Source organism: Rattus norvegicus, chromosome 5 (assembly GCF_021556685.1).
Source record: "Rattus norvegicus strain SHRSP/BbbUtx chromosome 5, alternate assembly SHRSP_T2T, whole genome shotgun sequence".
In the NCBI taxonomy this organism is placed as follows: Eukaryota; Metazoa; Chordata; class Mammalia; order Rodentia; family Muridae; genus Rattus; species Rattus norvegicus.
Window position 1 is genome coordinate 123,078,319 of NC_141538.1, and position 13,642 is coordinate 123,091,960.

Sequence of the window (13,642 nt, forward strand, 5' to 3'; positions counted from 1 at the left end):
ATCGGTTTCATTGCTAAAGAACTTACCATCGGAGATACCAAGGAATGCATACAACCTCCTCCACACACACCAGGAAATAAATAAAAGTAAAAATGAGCTGAGCAAGATTTCAAAAATGAGATCAACACACAAAATCCAATGTAAGTCTGTACATCCATAATATCCAGCGTGAAAATTAAATTAAGGAAGTAATTACATTAACAGTGGCATCAAGAAGAATAAAGGACTTCAAAGTAAAATTTCCAAGAACGTGCAAAGCTTCTACACTGAAAACACTGTTTAAAAATGGTCTAGGACATTCAGCAGAAAAGCATCCAAATATACAATAGGGAAAACAAAGATCAACTAGACTTAACTAAAATAAAAAAATTGTGAACTTTCTTTGCATCGAAGAATGTTATTTAATAACTAAAAAGACAAAAACGGATTTTTAAAAGCAACTGAAAAGGCAACTCAAAGAATGGGAGAAAATACGTGTAAATCATGTATCTGTGAAGGTCTTCCCTCCAGAACATACCAGCAGCTGTTACAACTCAGCAGTAAGGCTCTATATCACCCAGTTTTTTAAAACAAGAAAATGAATACATATTTATTTTCTTTTGGGTTTCTGTTTCTTCATCTGACTGTGCTATAGATCAACCTAACAGTCTTGTTCCAATTAGGCCAGGGCTATATCACTTAGCTATGCCCCAGGCCTTCAGCAGAAAACTTGGGTCTTCATTTTTCCAAAGAAGATATACAAGCGGCCAACATGCAAACAAAATGTGCTAGATGTTACTAAGCACTGGGATATGCAAGCCAAAACCCCAGTGAGCTGACCACTTTCACTTTTTTGTCTACCGCCAAATAGGCAGACGATAACAACTGCCAGAGAAGAGACTGAGAAATTAGAACTCTCATTGTAGCTGGGAAAGTTACAATTCTTCAAAATATTAGACAAGTTATGATACAACCTCGGGTCTTCATTCTGAAATTCCATCAAGCAAAAATGAAAACGTGCAGTGGCATAAATACTTATACATGAGTGATACTACAGAAGCATTACTCATCAATAAGAGCTTTAAAACTGAAGCACGTCCAATGGCAGTCAACATAAACAAAATGAGATGTATCCACATGAGATGCTTTTCATAATAAAAAGCAATTAAAGTCTTTTTTTAATTTTAATTTTTTTATTGGATATTTTCTTTACTTCCATTTCAAACGTTATCCCCTTTCCCAATTTCCCCTCTGGAATCCCCCTCTCCCTTCCCCCTCCCTCTTCCTCTATGAGAGTGTTCCCCTACCCACCTACCCACTCCTTCCCATCTCCCCACCCTGGCATTCTCTACACTGGGGCATCAAGCCTTCACAGGGTCAAGGGCCTCTCCTCTCATTGATGCCCGACAAGGCCATCCTCTGCTACATATATGACTGGAGCCATGGGTTCCTCCATGTGTACTCTTTGGTTGGTGGTTTAGTCTCTGGGAGCTCTGGACGGGGTCTGGTTAGTTGATATTGTTGTTCTACCCATGGGGTTGAAAACGTCTTCAGCTCCTTCAGTCCTTTAAGTCCTCCATTAGGGGCCCTATTTTCAGTCCAATGTTTGGTTGAGATCATCTGACTCTGTATTTCTCAGTCTCTGGCAGAGCCTCTCAGGAGACAGCTATATCAGGCTCCTGTCAGCATGCACTTCTTGGCATCCACAATATTGTCTGAGTTTGGTGACAGTGTATGGGATGGATCCCCAGGTGTGACCATCTCTGGATGACCTTTCCCTCAGTCTCTGCTCCACACTTTGTCTCTGTGAACATTTGCATACTACATTGTGAGTAAAGCTCTATGTTGAGAGAGAAACCACGTATTGTACATGGAAAATTGTCCTAGTTTCATTTCTGTTGCTGTGATAAAATATCCTGGCAAAAGGGATTTCAAGGGAGAAAGTGCATTACTCTGGCTTTCACTTCCAGGTTAGAGTTCATTGTTGTGGGGAAGTCAAGCCAGGAACTGTATGTTTACAGTCAAGAGCAGACAAAAATGAACGCATACATATGTGTGCTTGCATACATATGCTCAGCTGAATTTCTCTACTGTTACATAGTTCAGTACCTTTGCATAGGGAATGATACTGCTCACAGTATGCTGAGTCTTTCCACATCAATTAGTTTCATTAAGGTAGACAGACCCACAAGCCAACAGCATATAAATAATCTTTCATTGAGACTCTTCCAATGCTATTCTTTGTTGAGTTGACAATTAAAATTAACCATTATAATAATAATGTTGTCTATAGACAGTATGTGTGACATATATAAGCATACATGTATACATATAGTATATATGCCTACTGTATGCTTTAAAAATATATGTGATCTGTTTAGGAGACAGAAAGATTCACAGTGCTTACAAGGAGGTGTGGGCAATGATGGATAGAAACTCGATATCTTTAGTGATGAGGACAATATTAAGAAATTTGAGAGTGGTGACCAGTGCACTGTTGTATTTTTACTGTAATTGGACACTTTATAAAGGTGTATTGTTCTGCAAGTGAACCATATCTTAAGGTATTTAAAATAAAAGGAACAAGGAATTTTTTTGTTAATCCTCTTAAACTGCAAAAGAAAATAAGGTTATATTTTCTTTTTTTTTTACCCTCTTTTCAAGAGTAAAATCTTAGTTTGTCACCGTGACTGCAGGAATGAGCTAAAGTGAATGATGTAATAAATTAGCCATGTTTCATCTTTAAAACCTTCTTGTCAGAGAAGTGGCCTTTGTAAGTTTGTCTCTTTTTACTTACCCAAAATTAATCCATTCGTAGCATTCCGAAGTCACCTTGCTGTGTGGTAAGTTACCAGAACCTCAGTCACTGGTGTCTTCTTCCTCCCCATTGACAATAATTGTGTTGCTCAATAGTTGTGTTGACCACCAGAGAATATAAACCCTTCCCTGCAAGAGTTATTCTAGGCCAGGGAAGATGGCTTTGTTGGTAAAGTGTCTACTACACAAGTATGAGGACCTGGATTTGGACCCCAGCATCCGTGTAAAACCTACACACTGTGGCACAGGATTTATAGCTCTGGTGTTGAAAGAAAAGAAACTGGTGGATCCCTGGAGCTCACCAGCTAGCCATATTAACAAAATGATGACTCCAGGCTAAGTGAGAAAACTTTTCTTCAAAAAAACAAAAACTAACAAAAAAAAAAAAAGAAGATCCCTGGTATTGTTCTCTGCATGCATGTATTAACATGCATGTGGGTATACATTATCCTGAGCACGTTTTCCTGGCCCAAAATATTGTTTTCACAAAAATCACTTGCATTTAACCACAAATTAAGCCAACTGTCTTTTTTTTACCCATATACATATGGAGCAGCATTCATCTTAATTTATGAATTAATTTTCAGCAAAGATTTATTGAGCACCTACATTATACTAGGCAATAAAGTAGAGCCTATTAGTTAAGCAGCAGAAGGACGACATGACCTCTTTCGTTTGAGGTGTCCCTGTGCAATGATACAAACGTGATACATATTAAATTGAATGTTAGTAACAGAGACTGTGAGCGAGGGGTGACACAGCCAAGAGTAGAGCGCAGAAGCAGGAAGGCCAGGTGTAGCCTCTGAAAGGAGCTGACATTAGAGCAATGACCTGAGAGGAACGTATGAGTGGGAGCTCACTTAGAGAGGATGCTCTCTCTCCTTTGGCTGAGTGTTGTTGGTGGGCTTTATGACACCAGATCTCACACTGTAGCCTAAGCTGGCCTTGAACTCACCTCAAATCCTCCAGCTTCACTCACATGTACTGACATTATAAATGGGCCATGACTCCTTGCTGAGGAAAACTTTAAAAAAAAAATTGGAAAATGGCCACTGAAATTTTTCTGAGGCAGAGGAATTCCTGGCATGATATAGGAACAGCAAAAGCCCCTGGTTCAGCATGTGAGAGAGGGAACAGAGAGCTTGATCATATCTAGAACTGGAGGTTATTGTGACTTTGGTTCTGATTTTGAACATAGTAGAGACAAGCTGCAAAGTTCTGACTGGTGGATAATCTGTGGTCTGGGTTTTTAAATCATTTGCTAGATGTTATTCTAGCAAAGTGGAAAGACACAAGAGCACAGTTCAATTAGCAAAATCCAAAAGATCTAGTAGACCTTCTCACATACATACATACATACTACATACATACATACATACTTACATACATACATACATATATATGCGTACCAGTTGTTGCCATCAGAAAAAAAAATGAGTTTGTTCCTATGGTCTCTGGAGCCTAATGTGGGAGAGGAAGCAAAGAAGTGGACGTAAACCTGAAATAAACCAGGTAACCCTTCCAGGAACTTGAGCCCGCTAAAATACCCCATTATCAGGATGTAAAATGGTGATAAATAAGAATAAAGCCCAAAGCAAAGACAAAGGTGATGTGACGTAAGCCAACGCCTACCTTTTCATTTGACTGAAGATTGCTCTTGCTAGTAAAAGTAATAACTACATTTTCCCGGGGCTCCAGAACACCCCTGTCCTCCCTGTTCAATGTCTTCTGGGAATACTTATCTCTTTAGTTCCCTGGGGCAATCTAAGGGTCTTGGAATCCCTTCCTGCTGCTCTGAGTTAATGGTGATTCTGTGCGTTGAAAGATCATTGCATCTACTGAGAGACTAAGCTTCTGGGGCAAGAGCAGAAGTTTTAAATGCACACCAGCAGGCTGAGAGCAGTCAGGAGAGCCCACCGAAGCCTGAAAGTTGAATTCATTATTCCAGTCTCACTGTTATTTCTTTGTGTAACACAGACATTTTCTTTGCTCCATAATCCTCTGCAATGAAAAGGACTTAAGAATCTCTCCAGGGTTTCTCCGTGGCTGTAGTCTAACATATGTCAGGAAATCTGACCCCGTGTGTTAGGTGTTCCCTCATTGTATACTGAATGGGCTAAACAATGCAGAACGAGTCCGACAGGAGGTTCAATAGCTCAAAATGCAAGGCGAAGGGTGGAAAGAGAAGAGAGTTCATTTGATTAATGTGAGCACTGTGAACTTCAGCTAAAAGAAAACCCCCCGACATGTCACCAGCCATGGAAGAGAAAAATACAAAGCAAGGGGCAAAATGAATACTGTTTAAAGGGGTGGTTTTCTGCAGTTTCGGATACTCAAATTCTTTGCTTCTCTGAGGTAAACTGCACGCAATGCTACACACCCCACGGGAAGCTCTCATGCTGATTTGGCTGCACGTCAATTTCCTCATCTGATTTCTAAAGGAAGCTACTTGCGATGGTCCTCTGCAACCTCGTGTGTCGATTGCTAAGTCATTGCTACTCGCATTGGAATGATCTCTACCCCGCAATGGAGAGTGGCATGCCATCAGAAAGAAAAACGAACGGACAAAGAGCTCAGTAGAAACTCTGGCAGCGAGAACACAGAGAAACGCATGGAGATGAGCTAAGTCGCTGAGCGGTGGGCTGACAGTGTACCGGTTCAGGATGTTGCACGTGAACGACTTGCCTCCTCCCAGGCGACACTCGTGGATATGGTAGGTGTTGCTGTAGCCACCAACCTGATCTGACACTTCACAAGCAGAACTGGGAGGTGGCTTCACGCTTAAACACGAGTAATGAGAAATTTCAAATAGGCAGATGCTTAGGGGCAATGCGAGCTTTGTAAGATTAGACCGTGTTTGGAGCATAGCAAAAGTTCTATTACTTTTATCAGACAGTAAAAGTTCTTTCCTTTCCGACTGTTTTTTTTTAATTTTAGAAATATAGAATAAATTGAGTGGATCTTTTATATAATAATTATAAGTAATCTGCTTTTCATGCCAGAGTGAAATTTGTGAATATTAATTTTTCTTGAAGTTTAAAGTAAGACTATTTGAAAATATTTCGCCTGTTAAACTCTTACAAAGAAAGTAATGAACAGTTCTTATAAAACTGTAAATATTTTTCAAACCATGCCTAAATACATATTTTATGTGGTTTGTGGATTATGTTTTTAATCTTGTTCTTTTTGTTTTGTTTTGTTTTGTTTTGTTTTGTTTTGTTTTGTTTTTTGGCAGTCCAGGGGATGGAACCTAGGGCCTCACACATGTTAGGCAATCTACCCTATTATTGCCCTACAGCCAACCTCTAATCATGTGCCCCTGAGTTATAAAAGAGATTTAAATTAGTTTTTACTGTTTTAAAAAATATTTGCTATCTCTGAACTGCAACTCCATTTTGAAAGTTAATGGTTTTAAGAAATATGGAATTACAGGTGGATGGGGGACAAAAAAGTATCACAGACCAGAACCAAGGAGATACATGTTAGTTTGACATGAATGAATTGTGCCATTGAACAATTCTGGATTCATGTATTCACATGGAATTTGTACATACATATTAAGCCTGAAGGCTTCATACAGTGGTTCTAGAGGACAGAATGGATGGTTGGCATAACGACTACACAGTCCCTAGTGCGGGACTCTGCTGCATTCACTTACAGCAATATTGATGAGCAAATACAGAAATCACGCAATTCTTATTTTTCATTTTGAACGTAATTAGTCCTCATATGTTCAACCACAATTTTTCCTGATAACATTTTTTTTCAGAATTTAGGAGACGTGAAAGGAAAAGGAACTTAGACTTCTTATTATTTCCCCCTCCAAAATGTTGACTTTAAAAGAGGAATTTGCTTAACTGAATAAAAAAATGCACTATTTTCCTCCCATTGTAATATGTGTGTCTGGCCATGGTCTTTAAATGAGATTTAGAAGTACTTAGCACAGTAAGTACTGTCTAAAGAACTCAACATACACTATCAACCTACTTCCATCTCCTTTAAGTTAGTTTAAGGTTGTCATGTGCTTCGCTGAACCAATGGTCCCAAAGCAATGGGAAGGGGCAGGACACAGCTCTTTGATGTCTGGCGGGATACTGTTTTTCAGAAGGGTGCTGTGTGCACGATATAGTTGTAATTTCTAGAAAGTGGGCTATTTTAAGAAAAGAAAGGTTGAATTAGGCTTTCTTTGATCACAAATCCTCTTTGGGGATGAAATGCTTTTGGAAGGTAAATGGAAGTCACAGTTCGGAGAGTGTGATCTCATTCCAATGAGAAAAGAAGAACTGAAAGCACGAAAGTCAAATCCTTGTTTGCCAGAAGTGTGAGCTTGGGTGGGGGAGGACTCCAGTTTTCTTGGTTGTAAATGAGCTCCTAGGGCTGGCCTTTAAGTGTGGTGAAGACTGGGGGCTTATGGAAAGTACCATTGCATGTCCTGGCAAAGGAAGCATTCCAAATGCAAGTGCATGTTAGAAACAAAACATAATTTGGGTATGATGTGTCTGACCATGACGTTGAAATGAGAAGTCAAAGTACTTAGTGCAGAATTTGGTTCAAGGAACTCAGTGTAGACTTGTGATTCCCTGGTTTGTCTAGGTTACATTATCTGCAAGTTTGTTAACATTGTTGAAAATACCTATCTTTTTAGCTGTAAAATGTACTATACAAATCAACTTTTAAAATTTTTCACTTATCCCTCAAAATGATTGATTTATTCATCTTTCCAATATACATTTGTGGAGCACTTATTATTATTTATCAGCCACTGTGTTGGGTTTCTGGAAATGAGAGTTGTATAGCTATCGGATAGGATGAGCCCAAAAATGAACTCCTATATTCTGGCTAAAACAGTGATACATTTATGTTTGCTTTGCCTTGGCAACACAGGTGAGCATGAGTCCAGTAGAGTCATTACTAGAATATCGAGAGATAAGTAGGCTATAGATAAATGGAAGACTGCAAGGCAGACCTTCCAGTCATGATATAGCTGAGCCAGATTCTCTTGGGGAGTGGGGAGTTGCAGAGGGGTTACCGCTCTCCCAATCCACAAGAAGAGAGGGATGGCTTGAGACAACAACGGAAAGACAGACCAAGCTTGTTGAACCCCACAACAGCTTCTGCTTTGTTCTGAGAGCCATGAGGAACCCAAAAGTGTACTTAGGCAGGAATGGATGCAGCTCAATGAGACACCAGCCTGGAGGCAGAGGCTAGTTAGGGTGGTTTCTATGGAAGCCAGGGGTACTTCCAAAGAAATAGAGTTGTGTTCTATTTTAACAGGGCAAAATTTAGACATGTGCTGCTAAGCCCACAAGAGTCTGCTTGCCTTTCTCTTTGAGGTAGCAATGGCAAATTGGAAATGGTATTGCAATCATACTGCTGGATTAAAAGTGGGAAAATATTTTCAATTTTTGACAGTGAAAGGTTTAGAAACCTTTGTAAGAAACTTTGTAAATTTTCTATTCTTGGTGCCTGATCGTTCTTTATATAATCCCTTAAGAGTTGAGAGAATTTATTCCAGTTGAACCCAGTTGACTTACATAGCTTTCAAATTTAGTCTATGTTTTTTTTTTCTATTAAACTACAACTAATAACAACTTCAAATGACAAATGAAACTGCACTTTTCCTTTTTCAGTTACACCCACATCAGTTAATTCTACATAAACAATCATTCTAATACTCTACAGGAGTGAGACTTTAAAGAGATCTCAGAAGGAATCCTTCAATAACAGGAGTCATGTACACAGTGAAGTGTACCCCATTTATGGACCCCATCCAGTAGGTCAGATGATCAGATTAACTTAATACCATAGCCATCCACATAGGGAACTAAGTTACTAATTTGTTGACATTACCAGAAATGAGTAAATATTTGTTCTCTAAACTAAGAGAAAATCCATGGAACCTGACAAGATGTATTTACCACTGTTCAACTCAAAGCAGAAGCGAATGGTCAAACCGTGCAGAAGCCGATTCTGACAACCATTAGGTTATAATTCTGTGTATATTTCTGTTGTAGAGTGCGGCTTTTCTGTAATTCAGAAATAACCCTTTGCTCTAACAACCTCAGTACCAGGAGAGGAAAAAAAAGCTGTCTAAAACTAGGATCCTGTGATGAAGAGAAAAGCCAGTAGATTCTGAGGATTCATATAATCTGAATGCACTATCTTTTTACTGATAGGCACTGGTAGGTATAGACAGATAAAAATTCATTTCAACTAAGAGCTAATTTATTTGTAGATGCCCAAGACGACTTCCTTTGGTGCTGTAGATAGCATCCTCCTCCTGAGACGTTAGCCATCCACAGAAGAAGCAAAAGGAAGTGTCTACAATCCTGCTTCCATGACAAATGAAAGTGCACATGATGCTTCAAGTACTACATTTTTATTTTCTTCTTTTGCTGTTTAACGGAATTTCCCAGAGCCTACTTAAGCAGAACGGGCACTTCCGTCAACCATCTATCAATTCTGCTCTCCTACAGCTGAGTGTTGTGAAGGGTTGGGGGCAGGCAAAAGAAAGATGTATGAATGCACTTGTTTTGAATTGGGGACAGAAAAACAAACCCTAAGAGATTATCTCCCTGAAGAGTCATGCAAAAGACTTTTTCTCAGCAGACAAAAGAGCAAGAAGGAATTTGTTCTTATTCAGTCTGAAAGGTACCTAGGACTTCTAAGCCGGTTAAAACAGATGGCTCAGGAAATTATCCTCAGAGTTGACTGCAGAAAGGGATGTTAGCATGCTCCTAAGACCTTCCTCCCTGTCAGAGACATAGCTTCCTCTTTGTTGCACAGTTGAATCAATAAGGGCAAAGTTCCTCAAGCTGGTAGTAACAAAGATCCCAAGACTGGAGGTCAACTGGCAAAGCATTAGCAAATCTGAGAGTGATTTCGAGAGCTCTGCCTATAAAACCACATGCCTGGCAGTCTTGCTTTCAGTGCTGGTTAAAGCTGCAGGTCCGTCCACTTTTTCACCATTCCTGCCTGAAGTGAAGCTTCCTGGAGTAAGTACTATTGCGCTAATCACAGCCATACTGAAGGCTAAAACCCCCTATTTAGTCTAGCACTTAAATTTAATTTTCTCGTGATCTTTAGAAGGTTGGAAGAAGTAAACATTTCACCAGTGCTCTACTGATCCAAATGATATCATAGATGAAATTAAGCATTTTAAAAGGCAATCAAGCCATAAAAATGTATTCATAGATCACTTTATTCATTTTTGTGTCAATAAGTAAAAGTGAATTTTTGAATTGTCATGATTGTTACATCAGTTTTTAGTAAAGCCGTACTAAAGTATTTCATGCAAATTAACTCGACTTGGAGCTAAATATTACTTAAATTCATGAATGATTCAGTGTAGGTGGGTATGCAAAGAAGTATCATAGTCACAGCTACCCTCGCAGTTAATTACCCTTTCTTTATGCAAGAAATGGCATTCGTTCACTAACGGGCAGATTGAGATTGCTCCTCTGTCACACTTGTGGTCAATGGCCCCAATGATGGGAAACTTAGTGAGGATCTGTCCTTGCCATATGCCTGTCCAGGAGGTCCTTGTACTCTAGTAGGTGACCTAGATACATGCCAAGAAAATGACTGGAGAAAGGCCACAGAAGAGATGTGCATAAAGCTCCGTGGAGCCACATAGAGAGCTAGAGGCTTCACAGAGAAGGTGCCATTTGTACTCCTCATCTCCGGAGGCTGAGTGTGAGGGAGGCCCTTTAGACAGGCACAGATAGAAAAGGGCATGACTGACTCTAAGCAAGATAAAGCCCACAGAATGGCTTCTATATTTTAGTATGTTTCCTCACCTCCCATATTACTTACTACAGTGAAACGGAATGTGAGCTGTATGAGAGATGGATTTTTTCTTGCTAACTGACATGTGGATATAGATATGTAGGTATAGATGGTATAGACAGTTGTATCTATATGGACACAAATGCCTAGACTAACATTAGCACGTAACAAGTACTCATCAAATACTCACCAAAAACTAATGAGTGTGTGTACGTCTATAGTAATTGTGTGACTTGAAATCTACTCAGATCCAGAAATTTCAGTGACTTTGTCCAAACAACATAAAACAAACTTGTGTCTTTTGCCCTTTTCCTCCTGGAATATTTGACCTGAAGAAAGTCTTATTTGCAAATTAAGATGGTGTTCCTTTATTTAAGCCAATGGCAGCAAATTTTCTACGCACTGAAATTTCTGGTTGGTTCTGAATAGTTTTGTAAACTACACTCAGAACATGGTAACCGAGAGCTGTGCCTATCACACAGCTCTGTAGTAAATATCCAGGTTCTGCGGCATTTTAGGAACTTGAGTTCAAGGCTCTTGGTGTTTTATTGATTTCAAGTAATCAATTAAAACAAGGCTCCAGCAATGCCCTACAATCTTTAAAAAGTGGGTGTCATAGTGGCTCATGAGCTAGATGAAGCGTCACGGTAGTTAACGGGAGCTTCAATAGGAAGAATTTCTCAGTGAAAATCCAGTAATACTTCAGTTCCTTTCAAAAATAACCTTCTAAGATAGCCCATATCTTAGAGTTGGAACTATAATTCAAATATTAAAGTACTATAATCTTTTGTCACTGTGGCAATTATTTCTTTTTTTAATGAGGGCATTAAAAGCAAGCTTTGTGTGTGTGTGTGTGTGTGTGCGTGTGTATACATGCATATGTTTATGTCTTATATATTATGTAGAAAAATTCCAAGGTACAGGGCATATTGTGAAATCACCCTTTGATCATTTCGCCTTTCTCTCAAAAAACTTGGAATCGATGAATATATATATATATATATGTGTGTGTGTGTGTGTGTGTGTGTGTGTTAAAAACATAAGATATATACCTTTGCCAAGGTGACACACCTTATGTGCACTGATCTGTTGCTCATAAGCAACTGCGTGATGGGCGCTTCTATCTCTGTATTACAGATGAGGTTTCCATGATGTCAATTTTCCTGGAACACATACTGAGCAAAATCTGAATGAAAATTCAGTTCTGCATGACTCCAAAATGCTTGCTCTTTCAGCATGTGTGAAATGCAATTTGCATAATTAGTGATTTCTTGGTAATAATTTCAACTTTTAAGTCATCATTTATAAGCATATAAATATTTAAATTTTAGTTAATGAGTATATTTACATTCCTTTGTGACCTTTATAAACAGAAAACATTTATTACCCAGTTTGTTGATGACTAATAATCTTGTCTAAAAATATTTTGATTGCCTACTACAGCAGTTAACAAATTTTCATGGTATTTTCACTATGGGCAAGGAGGAACCATATACAGACATTGTTGTAAATAAATGAGAGTATATAGCTCTTCTCATTAACTTTGGATAATGAATCTTATATGTTCAAGACATAATTGATGGATATCAATCATCTATCAATAAGGATCTACCTTTGATATTTATTGTTATTTTCATTTAAAGTCATTGATCTGTCTGTGTTCATCAGTCTTGTCATGGAAAGTCAACCAGCAATGTCAAAAAACTGTCAAATAGAAAATGGATTACTACACCCTAGAAAAAGAACAATGCATACTCAGACAGCAGTGACCCTATTTGTCAGTAGACAGTGCAGAGTTCACAACATGGTGAGCAGTACAACAGAATGAAGGTAAGAAACATATTTTAGGTGGAGAGTCCCAGTAGCATGGCTTAGAAAAGAAAGTCTGCCTACGAACAAAAGGAATACTCTACATTGTCTGATCATAACATCAAAAAATGTATTATAAGAGAAAAGGTATGCTAAAACATAGATTTTAACAAGTATGGGTTTGAATCTATAATGTCTAGGATGAATTATATAGTTGACGATCAATATTTGCTAAATGAATGACTAAATAAATAACCTAAGACATCCAGCTCATTTGGGTTAGTCTAGCTTCAACAAAGGACTAATTGGCTCCATGTACAGGCTGGGTAGACTCCCTCCTCTAGCTCTATGCATTTCTGGTTTGACAAGGTACACAGTGTACTTCTTACAAGGACAGGAAACCGGTAGAAGGTGTGCTCTCTGCTTTCAACCTCAGCCTCTACCAGGGAAAAACCGCCCTACCTCCACCCCACTCTGAGCTGAGGAAGTCAGACTTCATTCCTGTCAGTGCTTCTTTAACTCCTCCCCCATCTCTGAACCTCACAATGGAAAAATTTGACATAAAAAATTATGGACTTTAAACCTATTTATTTGAATCAAATCCTAGAACTTAAAATATCCTTTCTCATGGCTCTTTTTTTTTTTTCGGAGCTGGGGACCGAACCCAGGGCCTTATGCTTGCTAGGCAAGCGCTCTACCACTGATCTGCAGTGGAATACCCATACTATAAGGCCTATGACCAGTGTGTCCCCATATCGTCCCATCCCTGTTCCATCAAAAGGTAGTTATAGCTTTCTCAATGAGATGGAGCAAGTGAAATCAGGAGTGACCAAGCCCAGGGATCCGTTTAGCATGTTTCAACCACGTCAGGCTATTCTGTACCTAGGTGAGACAAAGAAATACATAACCTGCAGTTCTTCCTATATGGAGCTCAGTCAAGTAGGGAGGAGGCAGATGTGAGCAAATACAGTCTGTGCTCTGGTCAGCAGCTGCCATAATAGAAGTTTTATTCACAGGAAGCAGCAGGTTGAAATGAGGGAAAGGACAGGAGATACGTGGAAACATGAAACAGGGCAGCAAATTGAGAGACTTGAAAGATGATTTCATGGGGAACCCTGACTCACACAAGGAAGGGAAAGTTAGGAAATTAATCAAGCTGCATATCAGGTATCGTCTGTTGAGACATGCTAGGAGACAGATATTTTTATTCCTCCATAAAAGCTTTGAGAAGTCACTGAGGTCTTGGGCA

At 39.1% G+C, this 13,642-nt stretch overlaps 1 protein-coding gene across 4 annotated transcripts in view; it reads left to right on the top strand.

Moving 5' to 3' along the window:
• The window catches only part of Pde4b (phosphodiesterase 4B), a 576,426-nt gene that overhangs the window by 382,110 nt on the left and 180,674 nt on the right, over positions 1 to 13,642 (top strand). The window contains 1 exon segment of one of the 4 annotated variants that reach the window (NM_001429342.1): positions 5,244 to 5,509. Within the exon segment in view, the coding sequence (NP_001416271.1) occupies positions 5,460 to 5,509 (50 nt within the window). The 5' untranslated portion in view covers positions 5,244 to 5,459. 4 annotated transcript variants of the gene reach the window in all.